The following is a 27,284-nucleotide window of genomic DNA, read 5'->3' on the forward strand; positions in this document are numbered from 1 at the left end:
GCAGGTGTTGCAGGTTTTGATTAGATTTTGTCAGTTGCTTACCTCCTTATGTAGAGACATTAGTGGTCTCCATAGTTTGTTTTTTTGTTTGTTTGTTTTTTGCCTGTCCCATTTGGTTCTTTTGCCATCAGAATTATTGTCTAAAGGCAAAAAAGATGCCCAGCGGATTTACTTTACCAAATGGACCATCCCGGCCTTGCCGTATTGGTCTATTTGATTTCACCTTTGATTCAAATCAAATGGTCTCCATAGTTAATAGGTCCACTATTATTCTGTCTTCCTGGAGTTTAAACTTATCTTGGATAGCGTATGGTCACAACTCACTAATGTTATCTGGTACAGAACTCTTCCCATTTGAGATATCCTTAGCTTACCAGCATTCATTAGTCCCAGCTCAGGAAAAGGATTTGGTCACACCATCTGTGCAGCAGCCCCTGCACAGATGCAGATGGATTTGAAAATATAACTGAATAGCACTTCTCTGCACTGCTGAATAGGAATAGAATGAGCAGCAATCTAGAGCTCCCTGTTACAATCCAAGGTCTGAAAGTTTGGTTGTCTGCAAGTTAGACTGGCCACTACGTGATCAACTCCATTTCCAGCCCCACTACTGTCTGAGTAAAACATTCTGCTTGCTTTAGAATACATCCCACCTTTCATGTTCCCAGATTGAACCATTTCTTTCAAGCGCCTTGTTATACCTTAACAAAACGATTTAACATTTTTTGTCAGTTAGTTTTCAAGCTGAAGTACTTGAGGCTGACAAAAATATTTGTTTTGCAGGTTTTTGCAAAACAAATACTTTTCCAAAAAATGAATTGTTGGGAAAAATTATTAAATTCAACCTGATGAACAAACTAGAGGAAATTGCAGGCTTGTACCATTTGTAAATGGTGGATGAAGATGACAGTTTGACTTATAGCTGTCAAGATAAATTGCTCTGTAGACTGATCAAATTGTCATCTAAGTAACCTTGCAATTCTCAGCCCCAGTGGTAAGTTTAGGTGTAGGTTCAATTCTAAAAATTATCCGATTATTTGGAAAATTAATGGTTGTGATCGCTGGTTCTTTGAATTTGCATGTCAAATTTCTTTTAAATCTTTGTGTGTGACAGAAAGCACTTAAAGGCATAGAACAAAGTACTGCGTCAGTGTGTAAGAGTACAATAGCAAAAGTAGTATTTAAGTACACTACCAGTCAAAAGTTTGGACACACTTTCTAATTTAATGGTTTTTCTTTAGTTTTTACTACTTTCTACATTGTAGATACAAACTATATGAAGCAAGATATATGGAATTATGTAGAAAAGAAAAATTGATAAATAACTCTAAATATGTCTTATATTTTAGATTCCCCAAAGTACCCTTGGGTTTGTTGATAGCGCTGCAAACCCTTGACCTTCTCTCAATGAGCTTCATGATGTAGTCACCTGAAATGGTTTTCACTTCACAGGTGTGCCTTGTCAGGGTTCGTTTGTGGAATTTTTTTGTCTTCTTAATGGGGTTGGGATCATCAGTTGTATTGTGTAGAAGTCAGTTTGGTACACAGCTGACAGCCATATTTGACAACAATCAGCTAAGTAAAAAGAAACAACAGTCCATCATTACTTTAAGAACAGAAGGTCAGTCAGTCTGGGAAATTACAAAAACTTGAATATGTCCTCAAATGCAGTCGTAAAAATCATCAAGCGCTACAACAACACTGGCTCACATGAAGAGCGCCCCAGGAAAGGAAAACCAACAGTCACCTCTGCTGCTGAGGATAAATTCATCCGAGTCACCAGCCTCAGAAATCGTAAGTTAACAGCACCTCAGATTAGAGCCCAGAGAAATGCCACACAGAGTTCCAGTAGCAGACACATCTCTCCATCAACTGTTCAGAGGCGACTACGTGAATCAGGCCATTATGGTCAAATAGCTGCTAAGAAACTACGACTAAGGAAAAGCAACAAGCAGAAGAGATTTCTTTGGGCGAAGAGGTATGAGAAATGGATATTAGACCAGTGGAAATCTGTGCTGTGGACTGATGAGTATGAATTTGAGATATTTGGTTCCACCCACGTGTCTTTCTGCAAAGCAGAAAAGGGGATGCATGGTTCCCACAGTAAAGCATGGAGGAGGAGGTGTGATGGAGTGGGGATGTGTTGCTAGTGACACTGTTGGAGATTTATTCAAAACTGAAGGCATATTAACCAGCATGGCTACCACAGCATCCTGTAGCAACATGCCATCCCATCCAGTTGGACCATCATTTATTTTTCAACAGGACAATGAGCCCAAACACACCTCCAGGCTGTGCAAGGGCTATTTGACCAAGAAGGAGAGTGATTGAGTGCTGCACCAGATGGCTTGGCCTCTACAGTCTCCACACTAAAACCAATCAAGATGGTTTGGGATTATACGGACTGCAGAGTGAAGGCAAAAGGGCCAACAAGTGCTCAGCGTCTCTGGGAACTCCTTCAAGACTGTTGGAAAACCATTTCAGGTGACGACCTCATGAAGCTCATCAAGAGAATGCCAAGAGTGTGCAAAGTAGTAATCAAAGCAAAGGGTTGCTATTTTGAAGAATCCAAAATATAAAACATGTTTTGAGTTATGTCACACTTTTTTATTTACTACATAATTCCATATGTGTTCATTCGTGGTCTTGATGCCTTCAGTGAGAATCTGCAATGTAAATAGTCCTGTGTCCAAACTTTTGACTGGTAGTGTACATAATTGTATCACTTACCTTGGTAACGGCTACTTTTGCGCCTTTGTTGATAAGCTGGACCACACTGTCAACTTGTCCTTTGTGTGAAGCTACGAGGAGGCGCTCGGAGAGTGCGAGGACCTCCGCTGCATCCCGCTGGTTCATGAAGCAGGGTGCTGTCTCCAGTTGTGGTTGCTGCTGTCTCCAAAAAGCAGCTGTAGAAATGGGCTATGACATGCTCTAACTCATAGTGAGCGCAGTGCAGACAGAAGTCCCAAAGAAGAGCCCAAGAGGATGCCGTTTATTCTTCGGTTCTTTTGTTTTGTTCTACAACCTCTTCACACTACCAGGGTTCCTCCTCTTCATCCTGACAGCTGCTGGGAAGAGAACTGGAAACAAGCCATAGCAGGTTATTAACCAGGAAAACCAGACAGTGACACCACTATTCTTCAGGTTTCTTGGCCTATGTACAGTTCTGGTAGAATCAAGTGAGTTGAACAGAAATAATCTAGTGAGAGCGTAAAACCCAAAAACAGGGGTCAAATTTGGTAATTTAATGGCTGGTTTGCTGAGAAGCAAGCCCTTAATACACACTGAAACTAGCTCAAACAGCTGTAAACTAAATGAATATTTACATTTTCAAACATTACTTAAATTAACTTTCTTTACATATGTCACTGGGAAAAAAAATCACACATTAAATCTGACATCAAAAAATTAAATAGGGCTGCACTGATCCATACCATATTTTACATAAAAAGAAGGTAAAAGATATAGAAACACAAAAGAGCTGTAGAGATTAAACAATAAAAAAGGACATAAAAAGTAGCTTAAAAACACAGTCAACACCTTACACTGGGTCAAAGTCAGGGAGTAAAACTGTGTTTTTAAACGTCATTTCGAAACAGCCTGCCCGATGTACAATGGTAAATAATTCCATAATTTTGGGGCTGCAACTGCAAAAGTTCTGTCACCTCTGAGTTTGTGTAGCATTTTCGTACCAAGCAAAAGGATCTGGTCTGCTGACCTGAGAGCATGAGTCCGGACATGTGGGCGCAGTGGTTCAGACAGATAAAATGGGGCACAACCATTAGAGAGACTTAAAGACAAATAAAACGATTTTAAAATGGATTGGTAAAACACTTGAAGCTAAAATCTGAGTGATGTGCTCCCGCTTGCTTGCACTAGATAAAAAATCGAGCAGCAGCGTTTTGCACAAGCTGAAGGTGAGCAATGGAGGCTTGGTGGATTCCTATAAAAATAATCCAATACGAATACCTTGGCTTGGTATTACAAATACCAAGTACAGATTTAATATCAATGTTAAATAAATAAGCTACAGTCCTTACTGTAAGGAAGAGTTTGGAAATCATTTTATGTGTAAGCCAAGACCAGTCTCAACTTAAGCAGCTGCAAACTCTGTAAAATCAAATATAACAAATACATTAAATAACATAAATTTACTGCTGTTTACTAGTAAAATAAATGGCAACATGCCAGACATAAATCAAATGAAAGTCATTTGAGTCATTATGCTGCTGTCATTTAAAGTCATACTACTTACTCTCCTTTTTCCTCCTTGCACACACGTGTTTGAAGGTGATAAGAGAAAGCTCAAGCGAAATAATAACTGAGTTGATGACAAAATGTTATGTTACTGTAAGCAGATGTTTTACTAAACCAACATCCCTCTAGCTTCTACATTATTTAATGTTTCTGACCAAACATGATAAGAGAGAAAGTAAATGAACAAGTGAGAGAGTTATGCCAGAGTTATGTTATTTGATGATTTTAATAATAAAATCATCAAATAATCAATGCTCACGTGGGTAACGACAGCGAGACCTGGAGGGGCGTGATTGGGAGGAACGGCCTCCCTGATCTGAACCCGAGCGGTGCTTTGTTATTGGACTTCTGTGCTAATCACAGTTTGGCCATAACGAACACCCTGTTCGAACCCTGTTCGAACATAAGAGTGCACATAAGTGCACGTGGCACCAGGACGCTCTAGGCCGTAGGTCGATGATCGATTTTGTAATCGTATCACCAGACCTGCGACCATATGTTCTGGACACTCGGGTAAAGAGAGGGGCTGAGCTGTCAACTGATCACCACCTGGTGGTGAGTTGGATCAGGTGGCGGGGGAGGACGCTGGACAGACCTGGTGCACCTAAACGCGTAGTGAGGGCGTGCTGGGAATGTCTAGCAGAGGCCCCAGTCCGCGAGATCTTCAACGCACACCTCCGGCAGAGCTTCAACAGCATTCCGAGGGAGACTGGGGACATTGAGTCCGAATGGACCATGTTCAGCGTCTCCATTGCCGAAGCTGCTGCATTGAGCTGCGGCCGCAAGGTGGTTGGTGCCTGCCGTGGTGGTAATCCCCGAACCAAATGGTGGACACCAGAGGTGAAGGGAGCCACCAGGCTGAAGAAGGAGTCCTATCGGGCTTGGTTAGCCTGTGGGACTCCGGAGGCAGCCGACAGGTATCGACAGGCCAAGCGGAATGCGGCTCGGGCAGTGGCTGAAGCAAAACCTCGGGTGTGGGAGGAGTTCGGAGAGGCCATGGAAAAAGACTTTCGGACTGCCTCGAAGAGATTCTGGCAAACCGTCAGGCGTCTCAGGAGGGGAAAGCGGTGCTCTACCTGCACTGTGTATAGTGCTGTCGGAGCGCTGCTGACGTCGACTGAGAAAATTGTCAGGCGGTGGAAGGAATACTTCGAGGACCTCCTTAATCCCACTGACACGTCTTCCGAGGAGGAAGCAGAGTCTGGGGATGAGGGGAATGACCTGCCAATTTCCGGGGGCGAGGTCACTGAGGCAGTTAAACAACTCCTTGGTGGCAGAGCCCCTGGTGTTGATGAGGTCCGCCCCGAGTTCCTGAAGGCTCTGGACGTTGTAGGGCTGTCCTGGTTGACACGCCTCTGCAATGTTGCGTGGAGATCAGGGGCAGTACCCCTGGACTGGCAGACCGGGGTGGTGGTCCCCATCTTTAAGAAGGGGGACCGGAGGGTGTGTTCCAACTACAGGGGGATCACACTCCTCAGCCTCCCTGGGAAAGTCTATGCCAGGGTGCTGGAAAGGAGAGTTCGTCCGCTAGTCGAACCTCGGATACAGGAGGAACAATGCGGTTTTCGTCCTGGTCGCGGAACACTGGACCAGCTCTTTATCCTCTCGAGGATACTTGAGGGTACATGGGAGTTTGCCCAACCAGTCTACATGTGTTTTGTGGACTTGGAGAAGGCATTCGACCGTGTCCCTCGGGGTGTCCTGTGGGAGGTGTTGCAGGAGTATGGGGTGTCTGGCCCATTGCTACAGGCCATTCGATCCCTATACAACCGTTGCAAGAGCTTGGTTCGCATTGCCGGCAATAAGTCGGACTCGTTCCCGGTGGGTGATGGGCTCCGCCAGGGCTGCCCTTTGTCTCCGGTTCTGTTCATAATTTTTATGGACAGGATTTCTAGGCGCAGCCAAGTGGCGGAGGGCTTTCGCTTTGGTGGCCTCAGAATCTCATCTCTGATTTTTGCGGATGATGTGGTTCTGTTGGCTTCATCGGGTGAGGGCCTCCAGCTCGCACTGGAACGGTTCGCAGCCGAGTGTGAAGCAGCAGGAATGAGGATCAGCACCTCCAAATCTGAGGCCATGGTTCTCAGCTGGAAAAGGGTGGAGTGCCCACTCCGGGTCGGGGATGAGTTCCTGCCCCAAGTGGAGGAGTTCAAGTATCTCGGGGTCTTGTTCGCGAGTGATGGGAGAAGGGAGCCGGAGATCGACAGACGGATTGGGGCTGCAGCTGCAGTAATGCAGATGCTGCACCGGTCCGTCGTGTTGAAGAGGGAGCTGAGTGTAAAAGCGAAGCTCTCAATTTACCGGTCGATCTACGTCCCTACCCTCACCTATGGCCACGAGCTGTGGGTAGTGACCGAAAGAACGAGATCGCGGATACAAGCGGCAGAAATGAGCTTCCTCCGAAGGGTGGCTGGCCTCTCCCTTAGAGATAGGGTGAGAAGTTCGGCCATCCGGGAGGGGCTCAGAGTAGAGCCGCTGCTGCTCCACATCGAAAGGAGCCAGCTGAGGTGGTTCGGGCATCTGACAAGGATGCCCCCTGGGCGCCTCCTGGGTGAGGTGTTCCAGGCATGTCCCACCGGGAGGAGGCCCCGGGGCAGACCCAGGACACGCTGGAGAGATTATATCTCTCGGCTGGCCTGGGAACGCCTTGGTGTTCCCCCGGATAAGCTGGAGGAGGTGGCTGGGGAGAGGGAGGTCTGGGCCTCTTTGCTTAGGCTGCTGCCCCCGCGACCCGGCCTCGGATAAAGCGGATGAAGATGGATGGATGGATGGATAATAATAATAATAATGGATTGGATTTATATAGCGCTTTTCAAGGCACCCAAAGCGCTTTACAATGCCACTATTCATTCACTCTCGCATTCACACACTGGTGGAGGCAAGCTACAGTTGTAGCCACAGCTGCCCTGGGGCAGACTGACAGAAGCGAGGCTGCCATATCGCGCCATCGGCCCCTCTGGCCATTTTAGTCATGTCAGTCATGTCATATGACTGTTTTTAGTTATATAAACAACATACAAATACAATTGTTTTAGTAAATGCCTCCAAATTGAAACTTTACTGTTAACTGTCTCTAAGCCAAATTTGTCCTACTGGTGCTGGTGGTGAAGTAAATATAAAAACAACACAGAATTGAATTGTTTGGAACATGAATTGGGTCAGAAACCTAAAATTCCTAATCCTATGCTATAGGCTTTTGCCTTTACATAAACTCTGTCCTCTGGTAGAAAATTATATCATATCATCTGTGAGGTGTTTATCGGCGCTTAAGTCAGAGCTGCAACAAGCATAATTCATAAGGTCTAACAAGCAAACCACAAATTAACAGCTGGCCAATTCAATTCAATTTTATTTACACAGCGCCAAATCACAACAACAGTTGTCTCAAGGCACTTTATATTGTGAGGTAGACCCTACAATAATACATACAGAGAAAAACCCACCAATCATATGACCCCCTATGAGCAAGCACTTTGGGTCGAAAGGGGAAAGGGTGAAAAAAGGGGAGAAAACACCAACATTTTGTATCGCACGTCTCATGTCTTTCTGTGTCTAATTTAAAAATCTGATCTTCCAAACTTTTTTTCTTTCTGTCATACACAACAAACAGATTGCTACAACATTTCAACGTTTGTTACATGTAGTTATTTACTTTTTTGCAAGCCAACTCTGCTCAGGTCAGCTGGTTGTTGTATTTGCTTAAACAGCAACAGGGATGTTGCCTTCTGGTGGACAAACAATGCTAACAGTCATAACTTGTTTGAAGGTTTTCTTTTGTCACTTATTGGCTTCTTAAAGTTAAGCTGTCCATGTAATCATAAGAGAACAGCAAACCCTGGAAGCCAGAACGTTTTTCTGTGCTACAGGTGGCACAAGAAATTTCATCTCTCTGTTCTTCAAAGTCATATGAGGGAAGTAGACAATAAATTAAAAAAAATCTTTGTAACCTTAACCTCAACAACAGAGAAATGTATCACTACACGAAGAAACATGATCAGTCAAATGATTGCACTTTGTGATGATTTCTTTTTACATGGACATCATAAAAGCAATATACAAGCTTGTAACCTACGTTTTAGACAGGAAGTGAGAGAGAGTAAAACAGCATTTCCACTCAGCACTGATTGTACAGCTCTATTCCACAGAGGAAGAGGCATGGTCCATCTGATTCCTGAAGTCTATCTATGATGACAGTCCTATTTTATTTCTTTTTTCCATTACAGGAAACAGCAGAGAATGAGATAACATGGTACAGAAGAGATCAACAGGACTGATGCACCACAGGCCTGCATGGCTAAATCCAGAGAAGAGAGACACTAACTTTTTAGCCTAACTCACACATAAAATATGGCGGTACATAGCTTTCTTATGCCAGTTCATTCCACTTGACATCATTAGTTTTAATATCACTAAACCTTTGCACAACTGGGCACCTATGAATTATTTAATGTGTATGATATCTTTTTAACATGCATGTTTGTGTGTATAATTGGGTCATTCACTGTCCCTCAGGCTATGGCATGTCGATACAGTGGGAGAAATCATTTTTTGATCCTCTACTGTACTTGTAAGTTTGCTCATTTACAAAGAAATTGCTAAAATCTCTCATATTTATGGTAGTTTCCAATAATTGAGAGATGGAGTAACAACCAAAAATCCAGAAAAACACATTCAATTAAAGTTACAAATTGATGTAGATGTCCATGAGGGAAATAAATATTTGATCCTCAAGTAAAACATTGTGGCGCAACGGTAAGATTTTTCTTGTTCTTAGTCACCAGATTTGCACACAGCCAAGGAGAGATTTTGGCCTACTCCTCTTTACAGAGACACTAAATCCTTTATGTTTCTTGTATGCTGCTTTGGAACTCAAAGGTTAAATTCCCTCAACAGATTTTGATGGAGTTCTGATCTACCTAATGAATAAACTCTATCCTAATTGAAGACAGGAAAGAAAAGTCTGCAAAAACAATGACTGTGTCAATCGACTGCCTCACCAACAAACCACAGAACATTAAGGACTATGTCTGTGAGGTGGTGGTATGCAGCACGGGGCCCCTCAGGGAACATTGCTCCCTCTCTTTCTCTTTACCTTCTATATTTTGCACTTCAAATACAATACGAAATCCAATAAAGTGAACTGGTCACATAACACTCATACTCTGGAAAAGAAGGGGCAAAGCTGAGGTCGTTTAGGGCGTGCAGAACATTGTAAAGGACCTTTTACAGCACTGTGATGACTTCTGCTATCAGTTAGATGTCTGCTGGGCAGGTGGTCAGTAAGAGGGACAGAAAATGGCTTAATTATCTGTAGGTATCGGCCTGATTCTGCTCGAAATGCGTCCGTTGTTTTTTCTAGATGTAGATGGGAGTAGGACTTTTGACATGACCATGAGATGCTTCTCTTTAAAATAGCAGGACTTATACCCAAAATCTCCATCTAGTCAGTAATACTGATAACCCATAATCCAGTGGTCCCCAACCCCCCTGGCCACGTACTGGTACCGGTCCGTGAGTCGTTTGGTACCAGGCTGTGAGAGTTGAGGCTTGGGTGTGAAATTTATGGTTTCCAGGGTTTTTATCGTTAACTTGGTTTCCCTGGGTCTTTTCCCGTGGTGTAGTTGTGTGTCTTGTTTTGAAAGAAATATTTACGTGTTACCACAGCGACCAGAGAGCATTAAGGGGAAGAGAGGAGGATGTTACTCTCAGTTTAGTTGGCACATTTCAGGAGGATGCTACTAATAAAATTACACAATTACACAGTGAATTCGCGTATTTACAAAATTCCACAGTTTTTGTCTTGGTCGTATCATTTTATTCTGTTGTATTTATCCGCGACACCTTAAAGGCTGGTCCGTGAAAATATTGTTTGACATTAAACCGGCCCGTGGTGCAAAAAAGTTTGGGGACCGCTGCCATAAGCAACATAGATTTGTAGAAACCATGCAGTCTGTTATAAGACTTGGAGGTTTGAAAGTTTCCTTGAAACTTTCCCAAAAAATTAAAATAAGATCACACAAACAGTGGAATGGCAAAGAAAGCTCACAGGCCTATGTCACTACTCTCGGAGGCTGATTGACAGGGGCTGAAAAGAGTGCCAATGCACCATAGTAACATTTGAATGGCTCCCTGCTGCCAGGTGAAACTGAATTAAAAAAAGGGGGGGAATTCTCTCCCAGACCACATTCCTGTTGATTCTGCTGAAGAGTCTGTTCAGCCAGAGACCCATGCACACAAAGAAGCCTTGGCAGTCACAGTGAGGCTCTTCGCTCACAGCTAGACAACAAAGCTTTTGTGCAAACTTGTAGGAACTCAAAACTGAGTACAAAAAACAAGAAATGCCAAGCCCTCACTTTTCACAGGGGTCAGGGGAGGAAAACCTGCAACCTGCTCACTCCAGAAAAAAACATCCTTCTCATGCACAATCCATGCAAGCTGAATTTCTTAAGTTGAAAAGGGAAAATTATTAAAAGAGATGTAATGCCTGTATTGTGAATAAATGTTTGTATGTTATTTCTGTTTTATAATTGATAATACTGTTTACTGATAACATTACTAATGGGGTATGAAAAGTTGCTTAATCCAGCAAAAAAGTTCTTAAAGGTGGCAATGATGAAGTAAACTGCGACATGTGAGTGAGACGGATGTCAGGAACCCAAAATGAGATGATTAAAAGAATAGCAGTAGTGATAGCTGGAGGCCTCGGGGAAGGGACTGCACAGGGTCATCTAGTGTGTGTCACTATGGGTTAATGCCACATAAGGCCCATTATTTATGTTTTGATTATTTAATTTAAATGTAATAAATAAGTACACAATATTACAATAATTTACTGTGTTTTGGAGTTCTCTGTGTATTTTATGTTTCCTAGTTTAGTTTGAGTTTCTTCAGTATTTCTCGTCTAAGTTGTTATTTGGTCCTGTTCACGTCTTTGTCTTGTCTCTGTGTCCTTCCCTCAGCATTCACCCAGTTAGGTCAGTATTGTCTTCATTTTTGTCTGGTTCCCTGTTTGCCCAGTCATGTCTCTGGATGTGTGTGTGTGTGTGTGTGTGTCTGGTTTCTCTTGTCCCTCGCTCTCTCTCTCCTTCCTCTGTTCCCTGGGTTCCATCAGTCTGTGTGTCAATGTGTGTGCTCCCTGTACTTTCTGTTTTTCTTCGATAGTCTCCTGTCTGGTGTGCGTCATGTTCGGTTTTGCTTTCACCTGTCGCACTCTCAACTTGCAACACAAAATTACAAAAAGAGATTACAGCCTGCACATTTAGCTTATTAAATAGAAATAGCACTTTGAGACTCTCTGACTCTGAAGGTGAAAACATCAAAAACTCTAGCTGTATTACCTTTGTGCAATGAGGCGGATCATAAACACACAAAAACGAACTTGTGCTCTGAGCCACAACACTGCCCGCTGAACATTCGCCATTATAGTATTTAGGTCATGTGTTATGCTTCTGTGAGTGCTCATATCTGTAAAGTGCATCTGTGGAGTCCCATGGTGCTCTGCATGAGCTTTCAATACACAGATACTATATAGCCTGGATTACCAATAGGCGGACCGCGATCATGACACAGACGCCATTCTTTAGACCAGACCTTTTACTAGATTTTGACAGACCATTTCAATTTTTCCTATCCTGCACAACATTTCCCATATGCAATAGGGTTATTTTAATCTATGCAGCCTTTTTCTTTGTCTTGTGATTGTCAATGTTTGTACACAAGAAGCACACATACCAGTCACATACATTAAACTAAACAAGAGTTTTTTAAGGTAAAGAAATGAGATATTCTTTATAGCAAAGTCAGTCACCTGATCCCAAATAAACAAATCAATACAAAACAGAATACAAAGAAAGCCACAAAAAGCAGCAACTGAAGGTGGCAGCAGTAAAGGTCTAGCAGGTTATCTCAAGAAAAGAAATACAGCATTTCGTGATATTCATTTGAGCTCTAGACTAAGGCAGTCATTGAGGCCAAAGGATTTTCATCAAAGTATTAAAAACAAAATATCCTTTCTTTTTGTAATATACCTAATATACACTATATTGCCAAAAGTATTCTTTTGTCCGCCTTCATACGCATATAGGGCTGTTCGATATAACGATATATATCGGATGACGATATAAAAACGTCTATCGTTTCATTTTACGCTATCGTTTGTTTCGTGGTGTCGCAAAATAAACTGTTTACGGCAATATTTCTTCATTGTTTTGATGGTCACTGTAGTGGCTATATTAATTTCTTAAAGTTCTCTCTTTCTCTTATATTTAATATAACCACACTATGGACGGACAAGCGCCTGTTTTTATGCGTTGTGGTTAGCAACAACGACGGTAACACCATTGCGTGTCCGCTTGTTTATGTTCCACATAAGCCTTTCACAATAAAGCTCAAGATCCTATTGAGACTTTTCAAAATAAACTGAATCACGTGAAAGAGCAGATTATTTACGGATGAGAAGTAAAAAAAAAAAAAAGAGCCGCCAGGTGCTAAAAAAATAAACCTTAGACTCAAACGTTAGAACAGGCTTTTCCCCGCAGCACGCCGTGTAATAAATACTCACAAAGAAAACGGCGGCTGTTACAACTTATGTCTAAAAATGTATCGTTTCATGCATCGGTTAAAACACTCGACTCCAGGTACACGATGCCCAGCTGGAAACACTTCCCGCAAGTCGAGCTGCCCGAGATTCACAGAATTTACAGAAAATGTTACATTTTTGTGATTTATATCGTTATCAGGATGATAGAATTCTTATATCGGGATATGAGATTTTGGTCATATCCCTATACGCAGTGTTGGGAAGGTTACTTTTAAAATGTATTCCATTACAGATTACAGAATACATTTTGTATGTATTCTGTAACGTATTCCGTTACGTTACTAAATGGAAGTAACGTATTCTGAATACTTTGGATTACTTAATATATTATCATGCTGTTTACAACTACATGAATGTGATTTATTACTATTACTGAAGGTTTGCGGCTCCGAACCGTAGTGAAGGGACCTCTGGCTAATACGTCGGGTTCCTTGTTGGGCTCGTAGCCGAAAACTAGCTTTACTTTGTTGTCTGGGTCAAGTTTGCTAGCGAGAGACAGAGAGAGGCGTTGAAAGGCTGCTCCAACGGAACTTATTGACTATGTGCACGTTAGCATATGCTACTTCCGGTGCGGAAACTCCTGTGGGGAGCTTTGTTTCCGGTGTCCTATTCGCGCCCGGTTTACGGTCCAAAACAAGTTAAGCAAATGAATGAATCAAGCGGCGATTTACATTTCTATAGATGTCTTGGGCATTTACCCAATATATCTGTAAATGATGTTCATCGACTTGTCAATATTTTTTCCCCGCGCCTCAGAGCAAAAGAGAAAATGGATTCAAATGTTATATTTCTCAGCTGTCCCTCGTTTATCGCTGGTGTTATGTTCTAAAAATAACCAGCGATAGGTGAAATCAAGTAGCCAATTTTATTTTTTGACGGTGCAAAACGTTTCGTGGACATCGTGGACATACAGTACTGCACTTCAGAGTCACACTGCTAGCGATCGATGCAGCGATTCTGTACTGTACAGGAGAGACGTCAAGGAGGAGATTGTCTGCAGCGATCCGGACGCAGGACACAATGTGACGTAAAAAAAATAAGCATGCAAACTTGCACTAAAAAATCTGCGAAACAGCGAGGTGAAAGGTGAACCGCGTTATTAGCGAGGGACCACTGTAATTTTTAAGGTAAGTCACAACATACCCTTCGTAAATACTAATGTATAGAAACCCTTACCAGCAATCATTCATTTTTGTGTGGCTTTTTTCACGGTTTGTTAACATGCTGTGTAGGTGTGTACTTGACTAGCTGATCTCGACATAATGGGGGAAACATCTGGTTTGACTATTCTTCACCTGTACTTTGAATGATGAACATTTGCCTGTTTAAATCATAAGACCAGTCACTATACAGAGATGTGCTTCTGAATGTGGACGATGTGTCTTCTGCTGCAGTAATGCAGTTCTGCTTGTGTTGAGTGATGTAAACAACTGATCGATCTAAACTCTTTAAAAGTCAAAATTGATCATTAGATTTTTTTATGACACAACAGTGGTGAGTGTTCCCACCTTCTCCTCTTTGTAACTTAACGCGATCTTTCCGTTTTCGAGTTTTGGACATGATTTTGGAGTATATCTTCGCAATAGAGATTGGCCGCAAAGTAAAGCTACCGGAAATGTACAACCCCACATCCGGTCTCAAACCAGGAAGTTAGCATTTTCTCGTGCACAGGGTCAATTGTTTTTGGAGGAAAACACGAACACTGTGTACAGTCGAGTCTTAATAGCTTACTTACAGCTGGGCTCGTCAGGCACTCTTTTTGGCTGCAGTGGTTATTATTATATTTACATGCTTCCAGCTCCCGTTTTTGCTCGGTGACAGCTCGTACTTTTCCTTTTTCTCCCTCCCTCGCTCACAGACACATTACGGTACGGCAGTCCATTCTCCCTGCAGCACGGACTACACTGCCCATCAGGCTACATTCTTTAGAGCTATACCTGTAGCATTCTGCCTATTAGCTTAGCACACCAACAACAACAAAAAGGCGCTCTCTCACCCAGGAAACACAGAGAGAGAGAGAGAGCATCACCCTGTAACCATGGCAACCGTAACGCTGCCACCTGGAACAACAGAACAGAGATGTCAAACAAACCCAAACAATCCTGACCCGCCACAATATGAAACAGGAAAGTACCGCCGTGTAATCCATTTATTTCAACAAAGTAACTGTATTCTAAATACCACCTTTCTAAACGGTAACTGTAACGGAATACAGTTACTCATATTTTGTATTTTAAATACAATACAATATTTAAATACGGTACATGTATTCCGTTACTCCCCAACACTGCCTATACGCATATGAATTTGAGTGGCACCCCATTCAATCCACAGGTTTTAATATGATGTTGACCCACACTTTGTAGCTTTAACAATTTTAACTCTTCTGAGAACAGTCATCTCTTGACAAAGTTGAAGACCTGTGCACACTATGTGGCTCAGCATATGCTGATCCTGCTTTGTGAGCAGCAACACTTAATACCATTAACAAATGACTGGGGAATATTTAGTGGCAAGGAAATGTCACAACTGGACTTGCAAGATGCAAAAGTGGCACCCTATAATGATACTATGCTTGAATTCACTGAGCTGAGTTTGCACCCCTGTACACCACCTGTCAAAGAGGGCAGGTCCAGAGTGGTGGAGCCCAGACCCTCTACAGCCATATCAGGCTAGGTTGATGTACACAGTGTAGGAGGATCGACCAGCAGAAGCACATTACTAATGGTTAAGCTACTGAAGCCTTACACACCATGATTTTACGTGTGTGAGTGAGATAAAACACAAAATGAGAAAAGAAAATGTTAACAAATACTCAAGCAACAGCGTTACCAAACTTTTCACCTTAACAGACAGCCGAGGGACCAAAAGTCACCAAAAGTCACTTTTGTTTATATTGAAAAAATGGTAACATAATGTACTACAGCACATTTATCATGTTCAACTTATGACAGAAAATAAATATTATTTAAAATCAAAATTAACCTTTAAACATGGCATAAATAATAATTTAATTTATATTGTGATATATATCAATATCTACTGATTTGAATTTATTTTTGTCAAATCATTTTCAAGATTTATTTCCATATATACCAGCCCTGCTCCTGAGGCCCTCCCCTAGGCCTGGCTCCAGGTTGGCGGTCCAGTAACCCCGTCCCTTACTAAAATGAAGAGGTTCTTCAGGTTTTGTTTTTCCTTAAAGACAAATTATCAAAGGTTTGTTTGTTTTGTGCGCTTCCCTTGTTTATTTGCTTGTTTTAACGTTACAGGAATTTACTTGTTTGCTTGCTTGTGCCAGAATGTCAAGCAAAGATGAGTCAGCTTGGGTTAAAAATAGTTTAAGTTTTAAAAAAGACGCTTTTTTCAAGAGTTATGAAGAAACATAAACCTTAACAAGTATGTCCTGGAGGAAAATACCAGAAACTATGTGCTGTCAAGTGTCTGTTTCAATCTGAAAAGTATCATCCACATGTAGTCGCGAAGAGAAAGCATTATAAAGCATTATAATCAGCTTAGTCGCTGCCGAAAATTTGTGCTTTTTCATGCAGAAACGAGGGCCTAATGCACTGCTGGCTAATCCTGAGGGCAATCATGCATAAGAACCTTCTATCGTTAATGTTAGGCCAGATGTAACAGTATTTATTTAAATAAATAGTGCAGATAAAAACATAAGCATGAGAATGAAAATAGCATACAATATTCTATACTATATTACCTAAGAAAACAGAAGAGCACAATAAACTGACCAATTGTAAGAATGTACACATATGCATAAAACCCGAGTGTATGATAAACAGATACTAGTTTATGTCTAAAAGAAGGTTTTTCCTTTTTTTCTCTTGGCTGTATTCTACTTTGTGCCGTGGAAATACTTTAAATGTGGCTATATGAAAACAAAAAGCTCCCAATGGAACATCGGGTATTCGCTTCCATAGTTATAGCAATAATGTGTGGTGTCTAAAGGACATTCATCTTTCGGTATTCAAGATTGTACATGAGAACATGTCATCAAAGCTGTTGTGTAACAACAGGACACAGTGCCAAGAAGGTTATCTCTGAGATTGTTAAAATAATACCCTAAACTGGCATGTAAACAAAATGCATCACTGCAGAGTTGGTCAAAAGTTGAGCTTGAGTGAAGACACGGTAGTATTTTGTATGTCTGAATACACGTAAAAAAGTTGTTAGCAAGAGATAGATATCATTCAGCAAATGGATAACTAAGTAGGTAAGTAAAGTTTATTTATTAGGCGCTTTTCATAGACAGGCAGTCACAAAGTGCCATACACAAAAGATAAAAAAAACAAGAATGTTAGGTACCAAAATAGAAAAATACAAAAGATTAAATAAAACACAGTAAGATTAACAAGTAGCTTTAAGATAAAATTATTAATCAATAAAAAAAAACATTCAACAGAAAGCCTGTTTCAACAGAAAAGAAAAAAGATAACTGCTTGAAATCGGTAAGTTGGAATGAGACAATGAGATGTCAGTTATTTATGTTAAACCGACTGCACCGCCCTACACAGTTCTAACCACATCATCAAGTTCACTGACGACACAACCGTGGTTGGACTCGTGAACAGCAACAATGAGTCGACGTGCAAAGGTTCAGCAGCTGGCGTTCTGGTGCAGCGAGAACAACCTGTCACTGAATGTGAACAAAACCAGGGAGATGATTGTCGACTCGCTCCACCCACACACCACTCAGCATCCACAGTTCCACAGTAGAGACTGTTAACAGCATCAAGTTCCTGGGAGTTCACATCTCAGAAGACCTCACCTGGACCACCAACACCACCTCCATCACCAAAAAGGCCCAGCAGCGCCTCCACTTCCTGAGACACCTGAAGCGGGCCAACCTTCTTCCTCTCATCCTCACCATGCTCTACAGGGACACCATAGAGAGTGTTCTGACCAGCTGCAACTCCGCGTCGTTCAGTAAATGCAAAGTCGGCGATCTCGGCCAGCTCCAACGGATTGTTAAAGCAGCTGCCAAGATCATCGGAACATCTCTCCCTCTGCTACAGGACATCTTCCACAAGAGCTGCATCAGTGAGGCCTCCTGCATCGTTCTTGACCCCTCACACCCTTCACATGGACTCTTTTCTCTCCTTCAATCTGACAGACGCTATCGCAGCATCGGGACCCAATCCTCCAGACTTCAAGATAGCATTTTCCCACAAGCCATCAAGCTCTTGAACTCACTACCAGCTCTCCCACTCCCCCCCACCACCACACACACCCACACAAACCGTTAACTGCCTCTATTGCACTCCACATACCACTGCCTTTGTAATGCAGATGCTGCTCTATGGACAATCCTTACTCTCAGGAATTCTGCTCATGTTTACAAGCTGCCACACTGGTCACTTTAAATCACTTCAAGGTCTCTTTAAACCATTCAAACTGCAAATTGTAAATTTAAATTGTTATTGATCCTTTTACCTTAGTCTTAAAGTGTATATTTATTTCTTACTCTTCTTATATTTCTTGTTTGTCTTTTGCACAGAATGTAACTGGAGCCTCGTCGTCTTGTCTCTCTATATACTGTACTGTATATAGCGGATATGACAATAAAGTTTACTCTGACTTTGACTTTGAAACACAATTCTTACATTTGATTTCTTTGTTATATTATTTATCCTTTGTTATATTATTTATCCTATTTATCCTTTTATTTTGTATTCACGCTTTTTTTTATATACAGTGCATGCACCGTGCAGAGCCTGACCTTAGTGTAAGACTGTAAGAATCCAAACATAACAACAGAGAATATCAAACACTGTCCCATAGTGCATAGAAATAAATTTGGTTAAAAGATCATGTTCTAATGAGAGAAGATCATTTAATGCCTGTGCAGTGCTGCAACCTCAACAGGACAAAAGGATGCCAAAATTCACATTTTGGACAGAGAAGCGTAAAAGAGGCCATCTATGTCCAATATAAATAACCATAATTGAACAGGGGGAGTGGGTTATGACATCAACTGTGAGCCACCTACAATGCAATGCTACAATGTAGTCTTGAGTTTGTTTCCCAGGTGCCTCAATCCCCACTCCCATTTTGCATCAGGTGACCTCAATAGGCCACAGGACAATGATATGATGATTTCACTGATGGAATACTCTGGTGGTAATTACCCAATCTATTTTTTACAGCTTGACTAATGTGATGACACACATCGTTAATTAGTCCAGTATAACAGCAAAATGTGTAAGAGAAGAGAGAAAGCTTGAAATGGACACACATGCAGAAGCCAACGTGAAAATAAGCAGACGTTACTAACACATTCACATGCATATACATATTAGCCACCTAGCTTAATTGTTTGTTGATTAAGGGCCCTGGAATGTACTTCATACCTTTCTTGCAATGTCTTGGCTTTAAATATATTATCTCCCCTTGCTAATACTGCAACTTCTGGATGTGTGTCCATTTCACACTTTGGAGAGATAAAGCATGAAATGGACATGGTGGACCAGATTGTCTATTACACCCTGTGCTGTGATATCGGGTTGGATTAATCGAGTATCAACGACCCTCCTAAAGGACAATGATTCACTACATGATTACGCTTTTTCTCCCACCAAACTTTCAACACAAGTCCACCTAATTCAAATTCATTTAAAAAAAAGTGTCTGTATGACCACCTCTCTAGTAAACTGGAAATATAATTTAATATGCATAAACAGATAGACAGGATCCTGATGATCTCCTTCTCTGTTTGACTCCAATCCAGCTGGAAAAGTGCCATGTTGGCTGTGGCACAGTGCAACAACATATCTCCACCCTCAGCAACCCCCTTCCCTCCCACACCTCTGATCCAATACACAAGCTTTAATCTTTCTGTACTCTAACCCTGTGCCCTATTTTCCAAAGCGCCCTATATCACAATCAGAATCTGAATACTTTATTATCAGAGAAAATGATGTGGTCAAAGTTGCTTGAAGACAGTAAGAACAGTAACTAACTAAACTAAATTAAATAAAATAATTCTATAAATAATAAAGTAACAAAATATTACAAAATAGTATTAATGAATACGAATAATATATAATTACAATTATAAAAATCTATCATATTGACTTTGTTATTTTCTCTGTAGACGATATGCAGATATTACGGCTCTGCAACTATTGCAGTGTGTACTTGTGCTTTAGATGGAGGAATTGTACAGCTAAATAGCCACAGGCAGGAATGAAAGATGAAACCATTCATGCATATTGGCCCAATTCCCTTAATAGTATTCACTGAGAACTTTAAAACAGCAGATGTAATATGAGACAGAGCAATGGCCCATGCCAAAGAATTCATTCTTGAAGCTGACAATAAAGGTTTAAGTAAGACTAAGCAAAAGACTGCAGTAAATTCATTCATCATCAGAATAGTTTCCGATCAAGCTGCAGACTCATCTCTCTCAATCAAACTAACTCGGTACAAGCAAAGAAGTCTTCTCCATCACTAACATTGAAACAAATCCGACAGACTGTTGAAAAAGTTGCTCTATAACACAAAACTGGCCAAAACAATCTTTTAGCTAACTTGGGTTTGGAGAATATTTAAAATAGAAATGCTGCAATGCAAACTTGGGATATGAAGTTTAAAAGATGTGATCATTCACTATTGTTCAAAATGTCCTGTACCCCCAAATTAATTAAAGTGCCACACTAAAACACTGTAAATGTCACCGTACTGGGTTTGTTTTTTGAATAATTAACATTCTTTGATTTAGTATTATTCATAGATTTGGTTCTCCTTACTGTTCTCCTTGTGTGTTTCATATTTGCCATGGTCTGTGTGTAGGCAGGCAGGAAAAAGGACCCAAGTGCAGGACTCGTGGAGGCAGAAGTGAACTCAAAAGAACCACAGGTTTATTGCTGGCGAAATGCAAAACTCAAAATGGCACATGAACGGAACACACAGGCAGGAACAGTGGTACGACACGACAACGAGCGCTGAAGGACACACACTATAAATACAGAGGCAAACACACGGGGAACAAGGACCAAAAGGGGAACACAGCTAATGCAAATTTACTGACGGGACCAGGTAGACGCAAAACTAGAAACATCAACATAAGACACAGACCTTCAAAGTAAAATAGGAAATCCATAGACAAAACTCAGAGGCACTGAACCATTGAAGTTTATATTAAACACTAGAAATAACAAATTACAATAATAATACGCAAAACACTGTGACACAGACACAGGGCCATGACATAGTCTTTAGGTTTCTGTTTCTACGCCTTCCCATGCTCTAGGTTTCATGTCTAGTCACCCCAGTCTCTATTTTCGTCAGTCACGTCTCCATGTCTTAGTGTCTAGTCTGTGTCTTTGTGAATGTCTCTTGTTTCTTGTTTTACTTTTACAGTCTTGGGTCCTATTTCAGTTTTTTCAGTTTTTCTTCCTACCCGTTCGTTATGTGGGACCACTTCCAGCTGTGCTCTTCTCCTGTGTCTCATTCCGTCATTACTCCCTTGTGTATTTAAGCCCTGTGTTTTCCTCTGCCCTTGTTGCCATCATGTTGCTGTGTGTCTCTCCCTGTTTTCCTCGTTTCCCTGAGTGGTTCTAGTTAACTCACGGCTCCTGGTTTCTTTTTATTGTTTTTATAGCTCCCTAGTTTTAGTTTTCTGTTTAGGTTATGTTTTGTGTTTTATATTGCTGCCTCTTTGAGTTATTCCTGTGTGTGTTGAGTCCTGCATTTGGGTCCACATCCTGCCTACCACAGCACTAACCTTGACAGAATGACACAACCAAGACATGGACCCAGCGGACTCAGCCCGAAAGAGGTACCTTTTCCGGATTCAGAGCCCGGTGAGGTGAGTTTCCCATGTCTTGGACGCAAGGGCAGTATCTGTTGGACTTAATGCCTTTGAGGCGATCCTCGGGCCTCACTTGCACCAGCTCTCTGGGATTTTGGAGTTTGTCCGCGATCTGGGCCAGACAAATGAGGCGCTTCAAGCCCAGGAGCTTGCCAATCTCATCCGCTCCCCTCATTCCACGCCGCCGCAGCAGCAGCGGACAGTGCTCTCCGCGACCCCACAGCAATAGCAGGCAAATTCCTGCACTTCACTGCGGCAGTGGCAGCGGGTAGGTGTTTCCACACCGCTGACGCAGAATCTCTTGCCCTCCACGTTCCAACCTGAGCATCCTAGCAGCGATGTGGTCAGAGGATGAGGAGTCAATCTCCAGCTCTCTGTCTTCACCGGCCTCCTCTGTCATCTGCAGCAGCCTCTGCTGGGAGCTTCGGCAAGCTGACCCAACTTCCTGCATCAGGTGAGTGCTCATTTGGCCCGCTATAGACTTCACGTTGCTGTCTCTGTCTGACAAGTGCCCTGAGCAGACTGAATGCATTGCACAGCCCAAGCTGCTGCATTCTGAGACGGCTGCGTGCCCTATGCAGCTCCAGCCAGCTCCGCCTCAGCCAGACGTTTCCACACCGTCTGGTCCTGGTTCTGCTTGGCCAGAGGTTTCCACACTGTCGGGTTCCGTACCTGTCTCTGCTGGGGGCTCTGGAGAGTCTGCCTAGTCATCACCTGTTTCTGCTGAGGGCTCTGGAGAGTCAATCCAGCCATCTGTGGCTTCCACACCCCCGCCTGTTTCTGCTGGGGGCTCTGGAGAGTCCGCTCAACCGCCTGCTGCTGACACCTCCACCTGCTCAGCTGCCTTCGGCTTCTGCTCTGCCACCAGGTTCAGCTCCATCTCTGCCAGAGGTCAACACGCCTGCCCATCTATGTCCTGCACTGCCTGCATGTCCACATCCAACCACCTAATCACACCAACACCGGCCCCCTTCCAGGTCACCTGAAGATTTCCACTCCCATTTTCTTCCCTGTTGGGGTCCTGGAGGGTCCCTTCTGCACCACCGCTGATTCCTACGCAATCGGCCACCAGACCTGCTTTGGAGCTACCGCCTTCAACGCAGTCGGCCTCCTGAACTGTCTCGTCGCAGGACAGTTCAGGAACTGTTTTTTCACTGTTGTGGACTCTGTTTTTCCCTCATGTTTCCATGCCTTGTCAAATAAAGCTGCCTCTTTGAGTTATCCCCGTGTGTGTTGAGTCCTGCATTTGGGTTCACATCCTGCCTGCCATAACACTAACCTTGACAGTAAATCTACAACATGGTCTCTGCAGATGACCACACACGTGCAGACACACATATCCCATACACAATGGTAACTTTTCGCTCTGTCTTCCTATGTGCAATAGTACCAAGTGCAATCTTCCCAATATAACAAAGTATTTTACTTGTTTATATAGTATTTTATTCTATTGTATATAGTATTTTGTTCTATTTTCTATAGATTTTCTACTTTTTTTTTATCTTATTCTATTCAATTGTTTTGTTTCTTAATCTTTACTGCACTTAACTTGTACTTTCTGCTGTGACCACAAATTTCCCACTTGTGGGACTAATAAAGGTTTATCTTATCTGCCAAGGTAAATAGTAAATAGGACTACTTTACAGCAGTACTGGGTAGGGCTGTGCGATATGACCAAAATCTCATATCCCGATATAAGAATTCTATCGTCCCGATAACGATAAAAATCACAAAAATGTTACATTTTCTATAAATTCTGTGAATCTCGGGCAGCTCGACTTGCGTGAAGTGTTTCCAGCTGCGCGTCATGTAACTGGAATCGAGTGTTTTAACCGATGCATGAAACGATACATTTTTAGACATAAGTTGTAACAGCCGCCGTTTTCTTTGTGAGTATTTATTACACGGCGTGCTGCGGGGAAAAGCCTGTTCTAACGTTTGAGTCTAAGGTTTATTTTTTAGCACCTGGCGGCTCTTTTTTACTTCTCATCCGTAAATAATCTGCTCTTTCACGTGATTCAGTTTATTTTGAAAAGTCTCAACAGGATCTTGAGCTTTACTGTGAAAGGTTTATGTGGAACATAAACAAGCGGACACGCGATGGTGTTACCGTCGTTGTTGCTAACCACAACGCATAAAAACAGGCGCTTGTCCGTCTGTAGTGTGGTTATATTAAATATAAGAGAAAGAGAGAACTTTAAGAAATTAATATAGCCACTACAGTGACCATCAAAACGATGAAAAAATATTGCCGTAAACAGTTTATTTTGCGACACCACGAAACAAACGATAGCATAAAATGAAACGATAGATGTTTTTATATCGTCATCCGATATATATCGTTATATCGAACAGCCCTAATGCCACTTCTGATTTGCCTATGTTTATCTTGAATAATTAGTTTTGAACAGGTAAATGTCATTTTTAAATCCACTAACAGTTTCTCAGAAAATACTCTGGCTTATCCCAAATATGCCAATTACCCTTGGGCAAGATAGTAATCCCAAGTTGCTCTCCAATGCATCCATTGGAGTATGAAAGTGCGTGAATGGTAGTCAGTAAGCACTTAAAAGCATAGAAGACAGTGCTTGTGTGAATGGGTAATGTGGCATGTTGTATATAGGGAGTAGAAAAGCGCTATATAAAAATCAGTCCATCTACCATCTAATCTACATACATATATACAGCACAAAGTAGAATTTCAGTTACCATCATATTCTAATCCTTTTCCCAAAATTTAAGTCAGTTTACACATGTTAACATGAATGAAATTACTGACAAAGAGGGGGGGAAATCAGTTTTACAAGACAAAGGGCAGCCCTGGAGGAGTCTAGATGGGAAATTAGCATTAATAAACAATGAAGCTTTATGACAAATCACATTGTAATTCATCAAAGCTAGTTCACAAGATTTATTTTTTCTGTCTTCTGGATCCAGCTTACTAAATTGTACTAAGCTATCATTTTAAAATATCACTGATAAGCGTTTCCTAATTAGCTCATATCCCATATTAAATACCCTTAAATTCCCTCTTTGCTTATCTTAGCCTAATTTATTTCAAAGTAGTTCTTTTACTCATCAGGTGTAGCTGAACTTGCACCAGCATGGGAACGTTGCAGTGTGGATCCTGAATAATATTTAACTACTGCAGTTATTCTATTTTCATATACCCTTTACATTCACATCAAACTTATTTTGTAAACACTATAATTGTGCACACCAAGGGAATATCTTGATCTTGTTGAACAATAAACAGCATAAGTTACAACAGCTTTCTTACATGTACCAGGGTATTTCAAGCTAGAAATGTAAAATTTGACAAAAAACAAACCTATCTGACACACACTACTTTTCAGAATAATTTATACCAGAGAGGCCCAACGTAAACGACATATCCTGATATTTTTAAGTAAAACAAAGCCACTATAAACTTTGTTGTTCCAGTTTTTGTAGTTCGACCTAAATAGAGCAGCTATCCGTCTATTACAGCCGAGAAGTTGAAAGGATACAAAAAAAGAAAGAACACAGAATGTTGAACTCAGCTGTCTATCCATGGAAATATTCAGTAAGTTAACATGATGAAAGTAATTGAGGGCGATAGGACTAGCTAAAATAATTAACATACTAGCATTTATGTTTTCGAAGTAAACAGAATTACGTCCCTGCTGCTGCCGTAATTCAAGTCAGTCCACACGGAAGATTCATCCAATGTACGGAGTGTATACACCGTGTTTACAAGCCAGACATTCAGATAAAACCACCCAAAATAAAGAGAGTAAACAAAGAAACTCACCTCGGAGAGAAACGTCCACACGGAACTTGGATTTAGATTGAGTTTCACTGTTTGCTAGTCTCACAATCTTGTGGATTGGGAAATTGAGTGAAAACAGTCTTTAGCTACTACCGTAACTGCGCACCGCTTTTGCAACCCCCTCCCTCTCTGTCTGCAGTTCACACACAGACCATGAGTGCTGCTAAACCGCACACTTTGATTCCTCTGATAGAATCAGTTCTTTCCGACATTATCTCATATTTTTGACCCGAGTTTCTCCAACGGGAGTACCAATATTTAGACAGTTGAAACACGCGTTGGCTTTACAGGCAGAATCAAGAAACTGTTTAACTTAAACTGATTTCAGTGTTCAACCATTTCATTGTTATCTTCCATTCTATCACCTGTGTCTGAAGAGGAAAACACGAGAATGATAATATAGCACATATTAATTCAATTAATTTGTTTTACAGTATTCTTGTAAATATTGTAGTTATTGAACATTTAAACTTGTTTAATTGAAGTTCATAATTATTCTAAAAAATATGACATTGACAGCAGTACACTTAAATCGTAATTTACCAGCAATCAAGGATATGTCTTAAGATCTATCTTTGACGTATCAAAATCATCATGATAATCCTTTATTAATTCCAGAGGAAATTATATGGTCACAGTTGCTCCAAGACAAGAACAGTAATTAGATACATTAAATTAAATAATACAATATACTACAAAGTTACAAAATATAACAAATAGGTCTAATAAATACAAATAGCTCGAATTATAATTAGAAATATCCCAGCAGTAGTACTGTTGGCTTAGCAGGTGATATGCAGTAATAGACTGGGGTGCCAACCAAAGACACAGTGGTAAAGACTGGCGAGACAATTGAAAGCTTGGAAAGAGGGGCAGCCAATAGGGGCAGGGAGATCTAACATCTCAGTGTGCTTCTTCCAAGAGGAAGAATGCAAGCTACAGATTCGACATCAAAACTATACCCACAGGTGAGCCAGAAGAGGCAGGGTTGGCATAAGGGGGAGACAAGTGATTCTTTGGGCCCATTACTGTCAGAGTCCCTAGAAAGCAGTTGAACACTCTTATTTATTTATTTATTGTTATTTAAGACAATTATTAATTAATTAATTATGACCATAATTGTAAACGTGCTTGTTTCCTAGCATTAGTTGGATTTTTTTTTTTTTTTTTTGCAACAGAATAAAATACAGTCAGCCTTTGACCTTGCCTCCCCCTCTTTATTTCATGATTTGGTTTGGTCCAAATACCAAAGGGGCTCCATTATAGGGGAAGACTCGGTTTTAAAAAAAGAAAAGACAGACAGGTAGGAATTCAATTCATAGCAAAATCTATAAGAAAGAAACTGCTTGACTTTGGATTACTTCATTCTCATAATGTGTTTGTGTTATTGTAGCTAACATTTGGTGCAGGCAGACTCTTCTATATAGAAGATTCACTTCATTTATCTGATGACCTGATGCCGAGCCAAACAGAACAAACTCAGGCTTAGCATCCCACTCCCGTTTCCTCATTCCCACACTCCTGACACTTAAACCAGTGCGACTAATATCTAAAGAAGTAGGTGAGTTCTTTTATGTCAAAAATGTGTCTGCTCCTCATTTCTCAAACTCAAACAACCCTGCAGCATCACTGAGAGTTAAAAACTGTCTAACTGTCTTTCATCTTTAATAAAATCAGTGTGACTTCTTTATCAGGTGTAACAATAAAATTTTAATATCCAGGCATCTATGAAAAACAAGATTTATGAAGTTTAACTGAGTAATACGTTAACAGGGAGTTAACTCGCTAAT

General features: G+C 41.3%; 1 protein-coding gene across 5 annotated transcripts in view; it reads right to left on the minus strand.

Moving 5' to 3' along the window:
* Positions 1-25,641, minus strand: part of ankrd6b (ankyrin repeat domain 6b) — a 65,335-nt gene extending 39,694 nt beyond the window's left edge. For 3 of the 5 annotated variants that reach the window (XM_084952231.1, XM_084952230.1, XM_084952229.1), the window contains exon 1: positions 2,731-2,841. Coding sequence is in view for 2 of the 5 variants with exons in the window: in XM_084952233.1 (XP_084808359.1) it covers positions 2,731-2,856 (126 nt within the window). In the remaining 3 variants the exon portion in view is untranslated. Of the gene's footprint in view, positions 1-2,730; positions 3,081-25,476 lie in introns of those variants that run through there. The other 2 variants (XM_084952233.1, XM_084952232.1) reach the window with 1 other exon arrangement.
* Positions 25,642-27,284: the final 1,643 nt, after the last annotated feature.

This window comes from Perissodus microlepis, chromosome 15, assembly GCF_051167445.1.
Source record: "Perissodus microlepis isolate ML-2025 ecotype Zambia chromosome 15, ASM5116744v1, whole genome shotgun sequence".
NCBI lineage: Eukaryota > Metazoa > Chordata > Actinopteri > Cichliformes > Cichlidae > Perissodus > Perissodus microlepis.